This window comes from Lissotriton vulgaris, chromosome 11 (genome assembly GCF_964263255.1).
Source record: "Lissotriton vulgaris chromosome 11, aLisVul1.2, whole genome shotgun sequence".
Classification (NCBI taxonomy): Eukaryota; Metazoa; Chordata; class Amphibia; order Caudata; family Salamandridae; genus Lissotriton; species Lissotriton vulgaris.
This window is the reverse complement of record NC_141699.1, coordinates 711,427,371-711,446,225: the sequence shown is the minus strand read 5'-3', so window position 1 is coordinate 711,446,225 and position 18,855 is coordinate 711,427,371. Positions and strand designations below refer to the sequence as shown.

The 18,855-nt window shown below is 50.9% G+C and overlaps 1 protein-coding gene across 7 annotated transcripts in view; it reads right to left on the bottom strand.

The window, feature by feature from the left end:
• The window catches only part of ARHGEF4 (Rho guanine nucleotide exchange factor 4), a 663,006-nt gene that overhangs the window by 164,327 nt on the left and 479,824 nt on the right, over positions 1–18,855 (bottom strand). Inside the window, exon 1 of one of the 7 annotated variants that reach the window (XM_086943791.1) lies at positions 962–1,051. The exons of the other annotated variants lie outside the window; for them this stretch is intronic. Within the exon in view, the coding sequence (XP_086799917.1) occupies positions 962–971 (10 nt within the window). The 5' untranslated portion in view covers positions 972–1,051. Of the gene's footprint in view, positions 1–961; positions 1,052–18,855 lie in introns of those variants that run through there. 7 annotated transcript variants of the gene reach the window in all.

Below are 18,855 nucleotides of genomic sequence, written 5' to 3'. Positions count from 1 at the left end.
CCTGCCTCAGTCTCATCTGCTTCCTAACTCTGGCAAGCCTTGGTCCTAATGTTGCCCATGCTTATGTCCTGTCTGAACCCCCTATCCTTTCTGTGTATCCAAGTCAAAGCACAGGTGCAGTGCACTGATAGCTGCAAAATGTCCTGGGGGCAGCATTTTGCACACTGCACCTGAACTATGTTGGGGTCAATCCCAGCTCATGCCTTTATATTAGTCCGGCTTTGGCGACGGTAAGCAGGAAAAGGTAGACTGGGAAATGCAGTGGCTTCTTCCTTCAGAGCTTAGATGATTGTGGTGCAGGACCTTGGCTATGCCTACTTGGCCTGTCACTTTTGATTGCTCTGAGACTCAAACCCTATCACCTCAGACATGGAGCATTCACAGGTCGTCCTGGAGCTGTATAGGAATGAGGCCTTTTCTTTCTGCTTTCTGCATAATCATGCTAATCTAATAAAAAACTCGCTTAGCACGTAGTCACACTTACATGCAACGCTCTGACTCCTTGTTTGTGCTCAACAATGCTGCCCATATCTCCAGTGCATTGTTTCAATTGCCTTTTACTGCATAGAAACTATTTTCTTCCAACCAACTGCCTTGTTCATCCAGTGTAACAACGAGTCTCAAACATTTCAAGAGTCGCTTTGCTAATGGGAGTCCTCTAATTTTAGTTACTTTAGAAGCGAAGTGCTGATAGTACTTGCAAGAAAAATATATGAGTTTTAACTTTTCGGGAATTTGCTATAATCCTAATAAATCACAGTACCAAATCCCTGGGTGTTGTATATAACAAGTTTAAATGTTTGTTGATGTTTTATGGATTCCACAAGAACAAATAACCCTACGTTCACTTGCTCTAGGTGGTGAATCGCATCGGAAGCAAATCCTTCTCAGGTCGATCGGCTGCAGTTCTAAGCCTGAGATGTGTCAGTCAAATATATATGGAAACCAAACGGCTCCTTACCGTCACGCATGGACCCCGCTCCGGCACGTCCGAGCTGTCGGAACCCCAGACAAGACCAGATGGACGGTGGACCCCGCAGTCCCTGCTGCCTGCAGCCCTTCTGTTGAACGTCAGATGCTGGGGCTGCAGTGGGCAGAACAAAGGCATTCCACCAGAAGCACGCCTCTCCGACGTAATTCACAGTAATGAATAAGCCCCCAGTCCTTTGCCACGCAAGTAGCATGGCTCACAAGCTCCAGAATGGAAAATACACCCATGCCCCTCCGTGCAGCAAAACATGTCCTATTGCCTGAGCTGTTTACACCGACTAGGCGTACACTGGAACAAAGACATGCCTGCTTTGCAGCCAATACTATATAGGGTGAAGGCAGGGCAGACCCCCCTCCTAAGTTCGAGATGTAGGGTTTTGTCAATTGTCGTTAGTTGCATTAAAAACAAGCATTGGAAATGCAATAGGGCTCGCATTAGGAAAGTTTGAGCTATTGGTGTTATAAATGAATTATTTTTATTTATGTGTTTTTTTTAAATAGCTAAATTAATAGCTTTATCATTTACAATGCCAATAGTTATAACTTTCGCAAATGTGACACCTATAGCATTTGCAATGCAACATGTTTTGTATTTACGTGACTTAGATGTATTGATATTACAAATAACAATGGCTTTTAATTTTTTTAAATAATTAATACTTAATTATTTATTTAATTTGTAATGGCGATAGCTTAAACTTTTGTAAATAACATTTGTGAAGATTATGTTCAGTGTTTTTTATTGTGACGAAAATCCAAGAACAGAAGTGAAATATTAACATCTTTTTGTGATTTGTAATAAAGCGTGAAAGCTTGAAAAATTGAAAGAACATATTTGAACCAGTGATGCTGTGGTTGCGCTGAGTGGTGTGTGCATCGGTGTAGCTGTTTGGTGGGTGCATTGGTGGAGCTTAGTTGGAGCATCGGTGGAGCTGTATGGTGGGTGCCACGGCGGAGCTGTGTGGTGGGTGCCACGGCTGAGCTGTGTGGTGGGTGCATTGGTGGAGCTGTGTGGTGAGTGCATTGGTGGAGCTTAGTTGGAGCATCGGCAGAGCTGTGTGGTGGGTGCCTCGGCGGAGCTGTGTGGTGGGTGCCTCGGCGGAGCTGTGTGGTGGCTGCATCGCTGGAGCTGTGTGATGGGTGCATCGCTGGAGCTGTGTAGGTGGAGCTGTGTGGTGGGTGTATCGGTGGAGCTGTGTCGGTGGAGCTGTGTGGTGGGTGCATCAGTGGAGCTGTGTGGTGGGTGCATCAGTGGAGCTGTGTAGGTGGAGCTGTGTGGTGGGTGCATCGGTGGAGCTGTGTCGGTGACGCTGTGTGGTGGGTGCATCGGTGGAGTTGGGTGGAGGGTGCATCGGTGGAGCTGTGTAGGTGGAGCTGTGTGGTGGGTGCATCGCTGGAGCTGTGTAGGTGGAGCTGTGTGGTGGGTGCACCGGTGGAGCTGTGTAGTGGGTGCATCGGTGGAGCTGTGTAGTTGGAGCTGTATGGTGGGTGCATCGGTGGAGCTGTGTGGTGGGTGCATCGGTGGAGCTGTGTAGGTGGAGCTGTATGGAGGGTGCATCGGTGGAGCTGTGTGGTGGGTGCATCGGTGGAGCTGTGTGGTGGGTGCATCAGTGGAGCTGTGTGGTGGGTGCATCGGTGGAGCTGTGTAGTGGGTGCCTCGGTGGAGCTGTGTGGTGGGTGCCTCGGTGGAGCTGTGTGGTGGTTGCATCAGTGGAGCTGTGTGGTGGTTGCATCGGTGGAGCTGTGTGGTGGTTGCATCAGTGGAGCTGTGTAGGTGGAGCTGTGTGGTGGGTGCGTCGGTGGAGCTGTGTCGGTGGAGCTGTGTGGTGGGTGCATCGGTGGAGTTGGGTGGTGGGTGCATTGGTGGAGCTGTGTGGTGGATGCATCGGTGGATCTGTGTGGTGGATGCATCGGTGGAGCTGTGTGGTGGGTGCATCGGTGGAGCTGTGTGGTGGGTGGATCGGTGGAGTTGGGTGGTGGAGCTGTGTGGTGGGTGCATCGCTGGAGCTGTGTAGGTGGAGCTGTGTGGTGGGTGCACCGGTGGAGCTGTGTAGTGGGTGCATCGGTGGAGCTGTGTAGTTGGAGCTGTATGGTGGGTGCATCGGTGGAGCTGTGTGGTGGGTGCATCAGTGGAGCTGTGTAGGTGGAGCTGTGTGGAGGGTGCATCGGTGGAGCTGTGTGGTGGGTGCATCGGTGGAGCTGTGTGGTGTCTGCATTGGTGTAGCTGTTTGGTGGGTGCATTGGTGGAGCTTAGTTGGAGCATCGGTGGAGCTGTATGGTGGGTGGCACGGCGGAGCTGTGTGGTGGGTGCCACGGCGGAGCTGTGTGGTGGGTGCCACAGCTGAGCTGTGTGGTGGGTGCATTGGTGGAGCTGTGTGGTGAGTGCATTGGTGGAGCTTTGTTGGAGCATCGGCAGAGCTGTGTGGTGGGTGCCTCGGCGGAGCTGTGTGGTGGGTGCCTCGGCGGAGCTGTGTGGTGGCTGCATCGCTGGAGCTGTGTGATGGGTGCATTGCTGGAGCTGTGTAGGTGGAGCTGTGTGGTGGGTGTATCGGTGGAGCTGTGTCGGTGGAGCTGTGTGGTGGGTGCATCAGTTGAGCTGTGTGGTGGGTGCATCGGTGGAGCTGTGTAGGTGGAGCTGTGAGGTGGGTGCATCGGTGGAGCTGTGTCGGTGGAGCTGTGTGGTGGGTGCATCGGTGGAGTTGGGTGGAGGGTGCATCGGTGGAGCTGTGTAGGTGGAGCTGTGTGGTGGGTGCATCGCTGGAGCTGTGTAGGTGGAGCTGTGTGGTGGGTGCACCGGTGGAGCTGTGTAGTGGGTGCATCGGTGGAGCTGTGTAGTTGGAGCTGTATGGTGGGTGCATCTGTGGAGCTGTGTGGTGGGTGCATCGGTGGAGCTGTGTAGGTGGAGCTGTGTGGAGGGTGCATCGGTGGAGCTGTGTGGTGGGTGCATCGGTGGAGCTGTGTGGTTGGTGCATCAGTGGAGCTGTGTGGTGGGTGCATCGGTGGAGCTGTGTAGTGGGTGCCTCGGTGGAGCTGTGTGGTGGGTGCCTCGGTGGAGCTGTGTGGTGGTTGCATCAGTGGAGCTGTGTGGTGGTTGCATCGGTGGAGCTGTGTGGTGGTTGCATCAGTGGAGCTGTGTAGGTGGAGCTGTGTGGTGGGTGCGTCGGTGGAGCTGTGTCGGTGGAGCTGTGTGGTGGGTGCATCGGTGGAGTTGGGTGGTGGGTGCATCGGTGGAGCTGTGTGGTGGATGCATCGGTGGATCTGTGTGGTGGATGCATCGGTGGAGCTGTGTGGTGGGTGCATCGGTGGAGCTGTGTGATGGGTGCATCGGTGGAGTTGGGTGGTGGAGCTGTGTGGTGGGTGCATCGCTGGAGCTGTGTAGGTGGAGCTGTGTGGTGGGTGCACCGGTGGAGCTGTGTAGTGGGTGCATCGGTGGAGCTGTGTAGTTGGAGCTGTATGATGGGTGCATCGGTGGAGCTGTGTGGTGGGTGCATCAGTGGAACTGTGTAGGTGGAGCTGTGTGGAGGGTGCATCGGTGGAGCTGTGTGGTGGGTGCATCGGTGGAGCTGTGTGGTGGTTGCATCGGTGGAGCTGTGTGGTGGTTGCATCAGTGGAGCTGTGTAGGTGGAGCTGTGGGGTTGGTGCGTCGGTGGAGCTGTGTCGGTGGAGCTGTGTGGTGGGTGCATCAGTGGAGTTGGGTGGTGGGTGCATCGGTGGAGCTGTGTGGTGGATGCATCGGTGGATCTGTGTGGTGGATGCATTGGTGGATCTGTGTGGTGGATGCATCGGTGGAGCTGTGTGGTGGGTGCATCGGTGGAGCTGTGTGGTGGGTGCATCGGTGGATCTGTGTAGGTGGAGCTGTGTGGTGGGTGCATCTCTGGAGCTGTGTAGGTGGAGCTGTGTGGTGGGTGCACCGGTGGAGCTGTGTAGTGGGTGCATCAGTGGAGCTGTGTAGGTGGAGCTGTGTGGAGGGTGCATCGGTGGAGCTGTGTGGTGGGTGCATCGGTGGAGCTGTGTAGTGGGTGCATCAGTGGAGCTGTGTAGTGGGTGCCTCGGTAGAGCTGTGTGGTGGGTGCCTCGGTGGAGCTGTGTGGTGGGTGCCTCGGTGGAGCTGTGTGGTGGGTGCATCAGTGGAGCTGTGTGGTGGGTGCATCGGTGGAGCTGTGTAGGTGGAGCTGTGTGGTGGGTGCGTCGGTGGAGCTGTATCGGTGGAGCTGTGTGGTGGGTGCATCGGTGGAGTTGGGTGGTGGGTGCATCGGTGGATCTGTGTGGTGGATGCATCGGTGGATCTGTGTGGTGGATGCATCGGTGGAGTTGTGTGGTGGGTGCATCGGTGAAGCTGTGTGGTGGGTGCATCGGTGGAGTTGGGTGGTGGGTGCCACGGCTGAGCTGTGTGGTGGGTGCATTGGTGGAGCTGTGTGGTGAGTGCATTGGTGGAGCTTAGTTGGAGCATCGGCAGAGCTGTGTGGTGGGTGCCTCGGCGGAGCTGTGTGGTGGGTGCCTCGGCGGAGCTGTGTGGTGGGTGCCTCGGCGGAGCTGTTTGGTGGGTGTCTCAGCGGAGCTGTGTGGTGGGTGCCTCGGCGGAGCTGTGTGGTGGGTGCCTCGGCGGAGCTGTGTGGTGGGTGCCTCGGCGGAGCTGTGTGGTGGGTGCATCGGCGGAGCTGTGTGGTGGGTGCATCGGTGGAGCTGTGTCGGTGGAGCTGTGTGGTGGCTGCATCGCTGGAGCTGTGTGATGGGTGCATCGCTGGAGCTGTGTAGGTGGAGCTGTGTGGTGGGTGTATCGGTGGAGCTGTGTCGGTGGAGCTGTGTGGTGGGTGCATCAGTGGAGCTGTGTGGTGGGTGCATCGGTGGAGCTGTGTAGGTGGAGCTGTGTGGTGGGTGCATCAGTGGAGCTGTGTCGGTGGAGCTGTGTGGTGGGTGCATCGGTGGAGCTGTGTAGGTGGAGCTGTGTGGTGGGTGCATCGCTGGAGCTGTGTAGGTGGAGCTGTGTGGTGGGTGCACCGGTGGAGCTGTGTAGTGGGTGCATCGGTGGAGCTGTGTAGTTGGAGCTGTATGGTGGGTGCATCGGTGGAGCTGTGTGGTGGGTGCATCGGTGGAGCTGTGTAGGTGGAGCTGTGTGGAGGGTGCATCGGTGGAGCTGTGTGGTGGGTGCATCGGTGGAGCTGTGTGGTGGGTGCATCGGTGGAGCTGTGTAGTGGGTGCCTCGGTGGAGCTGTGTGGTGGGTGCCTCGGTGGAGCTGTGTGGTTGTTGCATCAGTGGAGCTGTGTGGTGGTTGCATCGGTGGAGCTGTGTGGTGGTTGCCTCAGTGGAGCTGTGTAGGTGGAGCTGTGTGGTGGGTTCGTCGGTGGAGCTGTGTGGTGGGTGCATCGGTGGAGTTGGGTGGTGAGTGCATCGGTGGAGTTGGGTGGTGGGTGCATCGGTGGATCTGTGTGGTGGATGCATCGGTGGAGCTGTGTGGTGGGTGCATCGGTGGAGCTGTGTGGTGGGTGCATCAGTGGAGCTGTGTGGTGGGTGCATCGGTGGAGCTGTGTAGGTGGAGCTGTGTGGTGGGTGCATCGGTGGAGCTGTGTCGGTGGAGCTGTGTGGTGGGTGCATCGGTGGAGCTGTGTAGGTGGAGCTGTGTGGTGGGTGCATCGCTGGAGCTGTGTAGGTGGAGCTGTGTGGTGGGTGCACCGGTGGAGCTGTGTAGTGGGTGCATCGGTGGAGCTGTGTAGTTGGAGCTGTATGGTGGGTGCATCGGTGGAGCTGTGTGGTGGGTGCATCGGTGGAGCTGTGTAGGTGGAGCTGTGTGGAGGGTGCATCAGTGGAGCTGTGTGGTGGGTGCATCGGTGGAGCTGTGTGGTGGGTGCATCGGTGGAGCTGTGTAGTGGGTGCCTCGGTGGAGCTGTGTGGTGGGTGCCTCGGTGGAGCTGTGTGGTGGTTGCATCAGTGGAGCTGTGTGGTGGTTGCATCGGTGGAGCTGTGTGGTGGTTGCATCAGTGGAGCTGTGTAGGTGGAGCTGTGTGGTGGGTTCGTCGGTGGAGCTGTGTGGTGGGTGCATCGGTGGAGTTGGGTGGTGGGTGCATCGGTGGAGTTGGGTGGTGGGTGCATCGGTGGATCTGTGTGGTGGATGCATCGGTGGAGCTGTGTGGTGGGTGCATCGGTGGAGCTGTGTGGTAGGTGCATCGGTGGAGTTGGGTGGTGGAGCTGTGTGGTGGGTGCATCGCTGGAGCTGTGTAGGTGGAGCTGTGTGGTGGGTGCATCGGTGGATCTGTGTGGTGGATGCATCGGTGGAGCTGTGTAGTGGGTGCATCGGTGGAGCTGTGTAGTTGGAGCTGTATGGTGGGTGCATCGGTGGAACTGTGTGGTGGGTGCATCAGTGGAGCTGTGTAGGTGGAGCTGTGTGGTGGGTGCATCGGTGGAGCTGTGTGGAGGTTGCATCGGTGGAGCTGTGTGGAGGTTGCATAGGTGGAGCTGTGTAGGTGGAGCTGTGTGGTGGGTGCGTCGGTGGAGCTGTGTCGGTGGAGCTGTGTGGTGGGTGCATCGGTGGAGTTGGGTGGTGGGTGCTTCGGTGGAGCTGTGTGGTGGATGCATCGATGGATCTGTGTGGTGGATGCATCGGTGGAGCTGTGTGGTGGGTGCATCGGTGGAGCTGTGTGGTGGGTGCATCGGTGGAGCTGTGTAGGTGGAGCTGTGTGGTGGGTGCATCGCTGGAGCTGTGTAGGTGAAGCTGTGTGTTGGGTGTACCGGTGGAGCTGTGTAGTGGGTGCATCAGTGGAGCTGTGTAGTTGGAGCTGTATGGTGGGTGCATCGGTGGAGCTGTGTGGTGGGTGCATCGGTGGAGCTGTGTAGTGGGTGCATCAGTGGAGCTGTGTAGTGGGTGCCTCGGTAGAGCTGTGTGGTGGGTGCCTCGGTGGAGCTGTGTGGTGGGTGCCTCGGTGGAGCTGTGTGGTGGGTGCATCAGTTGAGCTGTGTGGTGGGTGCATCGGTGGAGCTGTGTAGGTGGAGCTGTGTGGTGGGTGCATCGGTGGAGCTGTGTCGGTGGAGCTGTGTGGTGGGTGCATCGGTGGAGTTGGGTTGTGAGTGCATCGGTGGAGCTGTGTGGTGGATGCATCGGTGGATCTGTGTGGTGGATGCATCGGTGGGGCTGTGTGGTGGGTGCATCGGTGAAGCTGTGTGGTGGGTGCATCGGTGGAGTTGGGTGGTGGGTGCATCGGTGGAGTTGGGTGGTGGGTGCATCGGTGGAGCTGTGTGGTGGATGCATCGGTGGAGCTGTGTGGTGGATGCATCGGTGGAGCTGTGTGGTGGATGCATCGGTGGAGCTGTGTGGTGGGTGCATCGTTGGAGCTGTGTGGTGGGTGCATCGGTGGAGCTGTGTGGTGGGTGCATCGGTGAAGCTTAGTGGATGCATTGGTGGAGCTGTGTGGTGGGTGCATTGGTGGAGCTTAGTTGGAGCATCGATGGAGCTGGGTGGTGGGTGCATCTGTGGAGCTTGGTGGTGGGTGCATCTGTGGAGCTGGGTGGTGGGTGCATCTGTGGAGGTGGGTGCATCGGTGGAGCTGTGTGGTGGGTGCATTGGTGGAGCTGTGTGGTGGGTGCATCGGTGGATTGTGTGGTGGGTGCATCGGCGGAGCTGTGTGGTGGGTGCATCGGCGGAGCTGTGTGGTGGGTGCCTCTGCGAAGCTGTGTGGTGGGTGCCTCGGCGGAGCTGTGTGGTGGGTGCCTTGGCGGAACTGTGTGGTGGTTGCCTCGGCGGATCTGTGTGGTGGGTGCATCGGTGGAGCTGTATGGTGGGTGCAACGGTGGAGCTGTATGGTGGGTGCAATGGTGGAGCTGTATGGTGGGTGCAACGGTGGAGCTGTATGGTGGGTGCATCGGTGGAGCTGTGTCGGTGGAGCTGTGTGGTGGCTGCATCGCTGGAGCTGTGTGGTGGGTGCATCGCTGCAGCTGTGTAGGTGGAGCTGTTTGGTGGGTGCATCGGTGGAGCTGTGTGGTGGGTGCATCGGTGGAGCTGTGTGGTGGGTGCATCGGTGAAGCTGTGTCGGTGGAGCTGTGTGGTGGGTGCATCGGTGGAGCTGTGTCGGTGGAGCTGTGTGGTGGGTGCATCGGTGGAGCTGTATAGGTGGAGCTGTGTGGTGGGTGCATCGGTGGAGCTGTGTGGTGGGTGCATCGGTGGAGCTGTGTGGTGGGGGCATCTGTGGAGCTGTGTGGTTGGGGCATGTGTAGTGGGGGCATGTGTGGTGGGTGCATCCGTGGAGGTGTGTGGTGGGTGCATCGGTGGAGGTGTGTGGTGGGTGCATCGGTGGAGGTGTGTGGGGGGTGCATCGGTGGAGCTGTGTGGTGGGTGCATCGGTGGAGCTGTGAGGTGGGAGCATCGGTGGAGCTGTGTGGTGGGTGCATCGGTGGAGCTGTGTGGTGGGTGCATCTGTGGAGCTGTGTGGTGGGTGCCTCGGTGGAGCTGTGTGGTGGGTGCCTCGGTGGAACTGTGTGGTGGGTGCCTCGGTGGAGCTGTGTGGTGGGTGCATTGGTGGAGCTGTGTGGTGGGTGCATCGATGGAGCTGTGTGGTCGGTGCATCGGTGGAGCTGTGTAGGTGGAGTTGGGTGGTGGGTGCATCGGTGGAGCTGTGTCGGTGGAGCTGTGTGGTGGGTGCATCAGTGGAGCTGTGTGGTGGGTGCCTCGGTGGAGCTGTGTGGTGGGTGCCATGGTGGAGCTGTGTAGGTGAAGCTGTGTGGTGGGAGCCTTAACGGAAATTACAACTCTCAAAACAAAAAAAATCTATCCTTTAACGATGCTGGATAAATTATGACAAGTGCTTGATACTGTTCCAACAGATACATGCAGAAAAATATGTAGGACGTTATTCTGGAAGGAAAACTAAATCACAGAAAAGAAAAGAGTACGAACCGTAAATGAGAGAGGTTTGTTTGTTAACATCTGCACTGGGAGAAGGTTTTGTTAAACCTGTCGGTGTTTAATTAATACCGAAGCTACACTATATTTTAAGGAATGACGAATTTTAAAGGTCTGCTTAGAAAATGATAAGTAGCAGGGCAAAATAAATCGCAACAATGTGTGCAGAAAGGAAAGAAAATATATATGAATGTTGTCTGGGCAAGGCAACAGCACATGGCAACATAACTGCGCCTTAGCTAGCTACTACACAGTGCACTCAGTACTTAAACCAAAACTCCGAAAAGCCCTCTTAAGAAGCATGGAATTCGTGGTCCTGGATACAGCATGCATTCCATGTTTCTTTTCAAGCAGAGCATAAACAGTTGTTGCAGCAAGGGGCGGGAAGATTAGGACGGCCGGCAGGCAGTGAATAATTAGGAGGTGACAAATGACCTGGGACGGCTGCCTTTGTTGTGGTAATGCGAGGCAGGCAGGCAGATGGCTGGTGGCATTGTGCACGCGCTTTTTAGGGCTTGCGCTTGCGCAATGACCTAAAAAGCACATGCACTCAAAGGAATCGCCAGTGGAATCGCCAGTGGTGGTTAAACACTGGATAAGCCCCCATAGAGCTTCCAGCTGTGCGCATGCGCACAGCAGGCGGGCCCTAAAAAGCAACAGCCACTGCATCATTTTATATAAAATTGAAAATGCTTCAATTCTGAAATTATAAAACTGTGAAATAACTAAAACGAGTCGCTTTCAAGTTAAATCGAAAACAGGGACGGGTGGTACTGATGTAGAGTTAAGATTTTTTTTTTTACCTTGAGGGTTAGTGCAGAAATGGAGAGCCCGAAGGGAACCAATCTCAGCAGCTGTTTATTTGAACTGTCTGTGCTGAGAACCGGCAGGACACGGCCCACTTAAAGCCCTAACAGAGCAAAAGATAACAAAAGTGCCCAAAAAAGTGTCCAAAAGCAGGGAAATGTGGTAAACATGCCCACAGCACAAGCCAGTCTCGAGGAAGTGGTGATGTGTGCAGCCTACAGGGTCACCATATGGAGCACAACCAGCCTACAAAAATGGTATCTTTGTTAGCAAGAGGAGCCAGAGCCAGGACTTGTTCTACTTGCTCATCTTCACATTAGGTGAAGAGGCCTCAGCATTGCCATGTGGCCAAAACCTCTGCCAGGCAACCTTTGGTGTAGGTCTAACTGGATTATTTAAAGTCTCTATCGACAATTCAGAATAAACAAGGTGCCAAGAGCAATAACAACCTGGACACGTTTACAGCGGAGTGTTCAACTGCAGAATTCCTTTTCTCGATTTCATACATTTTTGCAAATTTTGATAGCAGCAGTACGACATATTCATTTTGCTGTTTCCCACTTCTGAAAACATTGGACCATCAATTTGTCAATATCTGCCAGGTAGAGTTTTATCTGTATAATATCTGTAAGTGAAAAGGTGCACAGATATTGCGTTACACGTTGCACCTTTTTACAAATTTAAAATGTCCATGCTCTCAGCATTGCTTTTCCTCGCCCTCTGTGTTGCTTCCCCCCACCTCTGGTCTCTGTGCTGCTCCTCCCCACCCACGACCTCCGTGTTGCACCCCCACCTTCACCCGGGATTCCAAAAATATCCCCACATTGTCCTACCTAAAAAAAAAGTTTATTTCTCGATCCATCTTCAGTATGTATAAAAAAAATTGCTCGCCATTTTGTAGGCAAATTCATACATTGTGCACCCGCCTACACAATCATGCCACCGCCGTGCCATAGCATCGTTTCTTTCATATTTTTTTTCCAATAGCCATGCTTAATAGCATTGGGGATCATATACAGCATGGCTAAAAACCATTGTCAACGCTAATCGGTCATCCACTGGCAAACCCAACAAGTCACAAACATGAGACCTCTAAACTTTGCCCTCTGGGGCCTTTGCTTCAAGGCGCCCCACAGAGTGGCGCTTCTGTGTGGGCTGGAGTGCCTTCCACACTTCCTACAGTGGCCTCTTCAGGTGTCGAGTGGCTGCTTCCTTTCATTTTAAATCCCTGTTTTCATTTTCGCCAGATCTGCTGACACGCAGTGTTTTGCCAGTTCTTCCCACAGTACTTGCAGAGAAAACTTGGCCCTGGTACAAGCTTCGAGCAGCGTGATTGAAGATATATCTAATTTCTGGGAACAGTTGGCATCCTCCTCTACTCAGTGGCTGAGCGCAGATTTAATTCCCATGCAGTGTCGTCGGGTTTCTCACTGTGCTTGCAGGGCCCGCCAAATGTTGGGAAGGCCTCTGTGCCTCCAGAGGTAAAGCACGGTTTTGAACAAATTGTGGTGATCGCCACAGGTGTTGTATGCAGTGCTTAGTTTGTAAAATAATAGGTTGGGCCTAGAATTTTTGTCAGATGCCTTTCTCTGCCGCTATTCAATTGACGTTGGCAAATACCAAGGCTGGCTAGCTTTGGAATAGACCTTATGTCTCTTTCATTTACCAATTACCACTTCCTGCACCTTTATCTCCCCCCCCTCCCCCCGGGGCGCCTTTTCCCTGTTTTCTTTTGTCTGTGTTTTTTTTTTCAGTTATCTCCCATGTATATCCTCTGCACCATGTAAATATAATTTTCAATAAAAAATTACTGAAATAAAAAAAATAAGTAAAAAAGAGAAGTTCCAGGGACCTAGTCTTGAGGCCACTGCAGCTCGAACAACCGATTTCCCCATGTCAGCTCTGCGATTGACAGAACCAACACAATGTCTAACCATCACTCCCAGTATGATAATTCAGACTATTCCAGGGCCCCAAAGCTATAACAATGGCATTGGTGACAGGTATTAGTAATTTTTAATGTACATTGACCTAATAAACTACTGTTGTTGTGCTCAACTCTAATTTGAACAAAGAGCGCCACTATTTGGCAGACTGTCATAAGTGCTGGTGCTGACAATAAAGTGCTGGTGCCGAGCACTGAAAACTACTGGCTCAAATTAATCACTGTGCAGGTTCTTATTCATGTGTGCTTTCTCCTTTGTAAACTATTTTCCATTTTTCTCGTACCCAGTCCTTCTCTCCTCTCTGACTTTCTCTCTCGAAGTTTTGGGTCATAGCTTGAAAATGATAAATAAGTGCCATTCCCCCATAATGCCCCAGTTACTTACTGTTAATATTCATTATTCCGTCCTTCAGAACCTGTTCCCTGGCTGACTTGAAAATACTCCAAACATGGCATCGACTACCCAGCAGCCTGTATAAAAGGTAGGAAAACTGGCATCGCTTCCTTTCCATTTCACAAACTTTCAAAGTAGAAACCAACATAAATATAATAATTCCCACTCCCCCTTAAACAGGACTATATTGGGGAAGACTTGGACTTGGAGTAATGAAGATTACCAGTAAGTAACTGGGACATTACCTCCTCGTCAATCTTCCCCGATCCAGTCCTCACCTGCGAGACAATACCCAAGCTATTTGAGAATGAATGTGAAACACTATAGCAGAACACAATAACAACACCGGATGAATGCTTAACAACATGTTTAATACATGATAACATCTCCTATAAAACGTGCACATTATGGGTCTGATAAAGCAAAGAACATACTATTTTAAAAAGAAGTAGAAATACCTTTACCCAACTGAACTCGAGAATGGGAAAGGAAGTATGTGGAGATTGCCACGTGGTGGCACTGCGAATGTCTCTTAATTAAGTCCCCCCAAAAGAAGCCTAAAAGGCTGACAATCCTGTAGTGGATCTACTTCCAATGACTGAAGGAAAAGGAGCCCCAGCCAATTCATAAGACATGATGATGGTGGACTTAATCCACCTAGAGAGAGTCGATGTTGAGGGATGAGAAGCCTTATTCAACAAATCATAGGTGATAAATAATGCGCTTACTTTGCAAAATGGAGCAGTTCTGTTCAAATACACAGAAAGGGCTCTATGCAAGTCCAGAGTATGAAGCATCTCCTTCTCAGCCGATCAGGGCTCAGGGTAAAACACTGTTAAGACAATATCCTGAGGGCAGTGAAATGCAGATGGAACTTTTTGTACGCAAGAGGGACTAAGACGAAGGTCGATCTTATCTGGAAGAAAACGAATGAAAGGGGAAACTGAAAGTAATGTACCCAAATCCACAACCCAAAGTCCTCAACAAATTGCCGCCTGAAAAAAACTATTTTTCGTCAATAATTTGGGAGTACCTACTTCCAGCGGCTCAAGCGAAGGAAGAGCCAGAGATAAATTCGAAGATGGAACTGGAGAATGTACAGAATGATGTTTGAGAAAAGAACAAAGCATAAGACGCGAGGCTAAAGGAGTAATCCCCCTTACATCCTCCCACCTGAAAGCTTGAATTGCAGCCCATTGAGCTCTGATGCTGTAGACTGCCAATCCCAGCTGAAAGTATCGTGCAAAAACTCCCAAATCTTTACTGGATCACAAAGAGTAGCCTGTGATTCCCTGGACAGACACTGATACACCAATGGTGACTGGAAGATTTTCTAGTAGAAGAACAATGTAACTGTTGATGGCGCCTGCTACCTCTGAAGAGCAATCCTTTGCTAACAAGAGTACCTGTTCAACTGCCAAACCCCTATATTCAACAGACTGAGAGATTCCTGAGACAACTGTGGCTGACTTGAGGGGGATTGGCTGCAGAGAAAATATCCACGGAGGAACCATAGCCATATGCCTCAATAATAGAAACCATGGTCACCGCGACCACCCCAGCAATATTAATAGTACCTAGGCCTGAGCTACCAAAATCTTTTGCAAAACCTGAGGAACCAGCGGAATAGGAGGAAAATAATAGGAGCTGGCGGTAACAGTTGGATTCTGGGACCGAGATTTGTCAGGATTTGGGGTCCCCCGGCCACACCCCCTTCCTCAAAATGGCTGGAAGCCCTCCTTAAGTGACATCTGGTGGGAAAGCTGCCTTATAACAAAAACGTCTTCCCTTAGAGAAGGCCTTGACTGGAGCAACCAATTTCTTGTTTTCAGCAGCCTTTTTAATCATGTTCTCCAATTACTGACCAAAATCAGTACAACCATCAAATGGTAAGTTCATTAAAATGGATTTCTGAGAGGAATCACCTTTCCATGCCCGCATCCACAGGATGACATGCTGAAACCGAAGCACCTCAGGCTGCGGCTGAAGCACCAAGATTATCAAAGGACAGATCCGAAAGAAATCAGACCTGCTGTTCCATGACACTCAAGAAAGATGTGCAGTCTGTACCTTCAGACATGAGGTCAGCCAACTGATGAAAGTCTTTGAGGAGGGACTGCACTGTCTAAATAGTGTATGTATTTAATTTGAGCGCAAAGTAAGAGGTTCTATATGACCTTTTTACAGCCTCCTCCGCCTTCTTGTAAACAGGATCAGATGGGGAAGCATCATCTGCAACAATGTTACCTTGTGGGGAAAGAAACAACATACGATTATCCACTTTTACCATAGCAGGAAATTGCTCAGAAAATGTATCGATATGGTATTTCCTGGCCAGGAAACGAGGTGAAGAAGACTTATTCACATCCCTCCATTCATGATCCAACACACGCCTTATGCATTTGAAGCGATTTTGGTTCATGGAACATATATTGCAAAAGGAAGTCCTCCTCTCCAAACCACAGGTTCAGAGGCAGGTAGGCAATATTTTCCCTTAAATGCTGTAATGAATCACGGAGATCAGCACCTTAAATAAACCGGCCTCTCTTCTGTTCATCCTCCATATGTACATCAGGATCAACCTTCTCTTGAATATGAGGCACTCTAGATGGTGGAGGCCCCTCCCTTGCTCTAAATGTAGCTTCTACTGCCTGCTCAACTATTTGTTGGATTGATGCCACTGGTGAATAGGGCCCGGAGCCCAACAGCTTCTTCCATATTGTATCATGCCCAGAAGCTGAAGTAAGTCAGAAATGGACGGGCGTCGCCAAAATCTTTGAAACCAACAGAAACGTCCTTTTTTCATCAAGTTTCTAAGCAGCCAGAGTTCTTGCAAGCATACCCGCAGATGAGCATGATGAATTGGGCTGCTTCAAACAAACCCGATTAAACGTGCTAAGCACAGATCAGTTAAAAGGTTTATCTCACAAGTTTCTTGATTTTAAACCAGGGGCAAACCAGCAAACTTGAGCGAAGCATAGCTGACAAAAAGAATACATAAAAGCTGCTAAAGCAAGCCCTCATCAACATAAACCAATTAAAAATACATACTAAAGATATCAAAGTAACACCAGCATCAGCTAGCGTCTCAGGATGCAGAAAGAAAATGACAGGAAGTGATGTCAGAGGTCCTCCTGTTTTTACTGATTGCTGGGTAGTGGCAGCCATGTTGGGAGGATTTCCAAGTTAACTAGGGAACAGGTTCTGCAAGACGGCGATGAGGAGGTGAGGACTGGATCGGGAAAGATGGATGAGGAGGTTATAAGTGCCGGTGGGCCAAACTTGCAACCACAGGCACAAATTAAGCACTTCTGGCCTGTGCTGTAAAGTAAACTATATGCTAGTATGGGAGAGTGTAAGGCCTTCATTTGTGCCTTCTCGTCGTGGGTACCAACAGGGAAGGGAAGAAAGTGGTAAATACTGATGAGGGACAGGCACGTGGAGTGGTGGTGTTCATTACTGACGTTGAAGTATTCTGGCGGATTTAACACCACGCTCATAACTGGCTTAGTGGCGTGACTGTGAAAAGGTGGAAACCATTGGAAAAAACCCTTTAAAATAGCAGTGCGATTTATGAGCGACCACCAAACACCAATAGCTAAATGAGGCTGAAGTCAGGTAGACCTAAGTGAATTTGGTGTGCGACGGGGGAAGAAATAAAACGTGGGATGGTCAATAAGGTGTTGACCATTATTCCTCTGTCTGACAGGAACACCACCCTCTTGTGAAGTATCTAGAGCACTTGATGGTTTCCTTATAGTCTTAGTGTCTGGTGCCCAGGAATCCTACTCTGTCGACTGACTGGTATGTGCGGGGGACACACCCAAAATTCGATATGAGGTATAATGGTGCCTCTACCTGTTTCTACTCACACAGGTATCACAAAATATAATCAGACAGAACAAGAATGTCTCATAAATGGCTGACACAAATGATGCAAGGATTTTCAGCATTCCAGGCAAAAAAGAATTGTGCCTCCGGAGCACTCCTACACATAGGAAAAGAGAGATGTCTGATCTTTGTTCAGTAATTTGGTTGCACCACCTGATAGATCCATAAAGCTGCTGCCTTGCTGCACCTTATAGAAGTTCTGGCAGTGACAGCATTCTAAGTGTCATGTTCTAGTCTTTAATATTTTAGCAGATCCTTGAAACGAAATGTACCCACTTAGGGCCAAACCTATTGGCTTTGGAAATGCTTTTTAGGGTTATGGTTTTCACCTGCAGAAATGCAGGGCAGACAATGGAAATACAATATTGTGTGTATGAGAATGGTAGTGAGTTTTGATATGGCAGATGCCGAATATCAAAAGGAGGTTGAGGACTTGAGCAGAGACCATGGTGGGATTACTAAATATGGATATGTAACACATTACTGTAGGCTTGTAACTTGCTTATGTGATGTTGTATTGATAATCAATAGAAATTGGTTAAAAAAATGTCAACGGAGGTTGAGGAGTGTCGAGTGCAGCTGACAGATCGAGATGTCACCCCAGTGAGGGGGCCCAGTTATGTTGCATGCACCAGGGTCCATGGCAATTTAGCTACGTCACTAATCGACTCAACATCCTGTGGTTCTGGGCAAACCAATTAATCCCCATGCCTAAAATGAATGTGGCCTTGTGTAATATATCTGGTGCCCTTCTAAAGCTCCCATACCTCTGTGTCAAATTTGTGCTATATAAAAACTGCAAAATAAAATAAAAAATAAACCTGTGAGATAAAAAAACACGGAGTTGTTTGGTGGTGGATTTAAGAGGCATGAGATGGAATCGAGATTACACAGCTTTGTTACTTTGCATCCTGACCCCTGGTGATGCCAGCTGAGGATTTGGAACAATACTTTGGGCCCCATCACATATACTTTTACAAATTAAGCAGTGAAAACAGAAACCGGCCCCTACCCTTCCAGCCTCCCGGGGAAAAGCCTGATGCCCGGTATGGCCAGTCCAGCCCTACCTCTGTGAAATTGTGCAAGGCTGGCATGGCGGCCCTGTGCCTAATTTGTAAAATATCAAGTCCAGGTCCTAAAAAATGTTTAGGAGGCCAATCCCACTTCCACCACTGTCTCCACCCACTTACTCTATTGGCTACACCCACATCCTCAACTGGCACTGCTGAAAGACAGATGTAATAACCGATCTGAATTTCAGCAAGGGAGCCTTCCTCAAGTAAGGTTTTGATAGGAGGTTTACCCCGTCCGAGAACATTTTGACGGAGGCATATGTCCAAGGCTCTAGGGATCTTCTAAGAATTAGGGAGCTCAACCATAAAAGAAGGAATGTTCCATCAGACCGTGAGATCTTTGTCCTGGGGAATTCACAGCTTCTTGGGCACTATCTGTGTAGGGTACCATCGTCAACCACCTATAGCCAAGGCTATAGGATACCCAAGTCACTCTCTTTGCAGCTCTTGACTCTCAGAGTCTAACTCTAGCAGTTGTTTGCTAAGCACTGGAAACCACTGACAGAAATTAAGCACTGTCCGCATGATAGTTTTTTTCCAAGTGTCAATCAAACCTGTTTTTGCTGCTAATAATATGATGCAAAATTAACAAGCCACACAGCAATTCGGTTCAGACATGACAGAGAACTTCTTAAAAGGCCATCAATCACTGATGCTCAAAATATCAGTGCTGCTCATTGACACAGAAGGCAACTCGCTGTGTCAGGGAGATGCTCAGAGTACCAAGCCAGCAATGTAGGGTGATGGAACTGTGACACTACACAAACACAAGTCCAAAAAAATAACAGTGTTCATTGTGTCCTAAATACATAACATAAATCTCTCGTTATTTACTTCGACGTAGGATTTGTATATGGTTTATTCTAT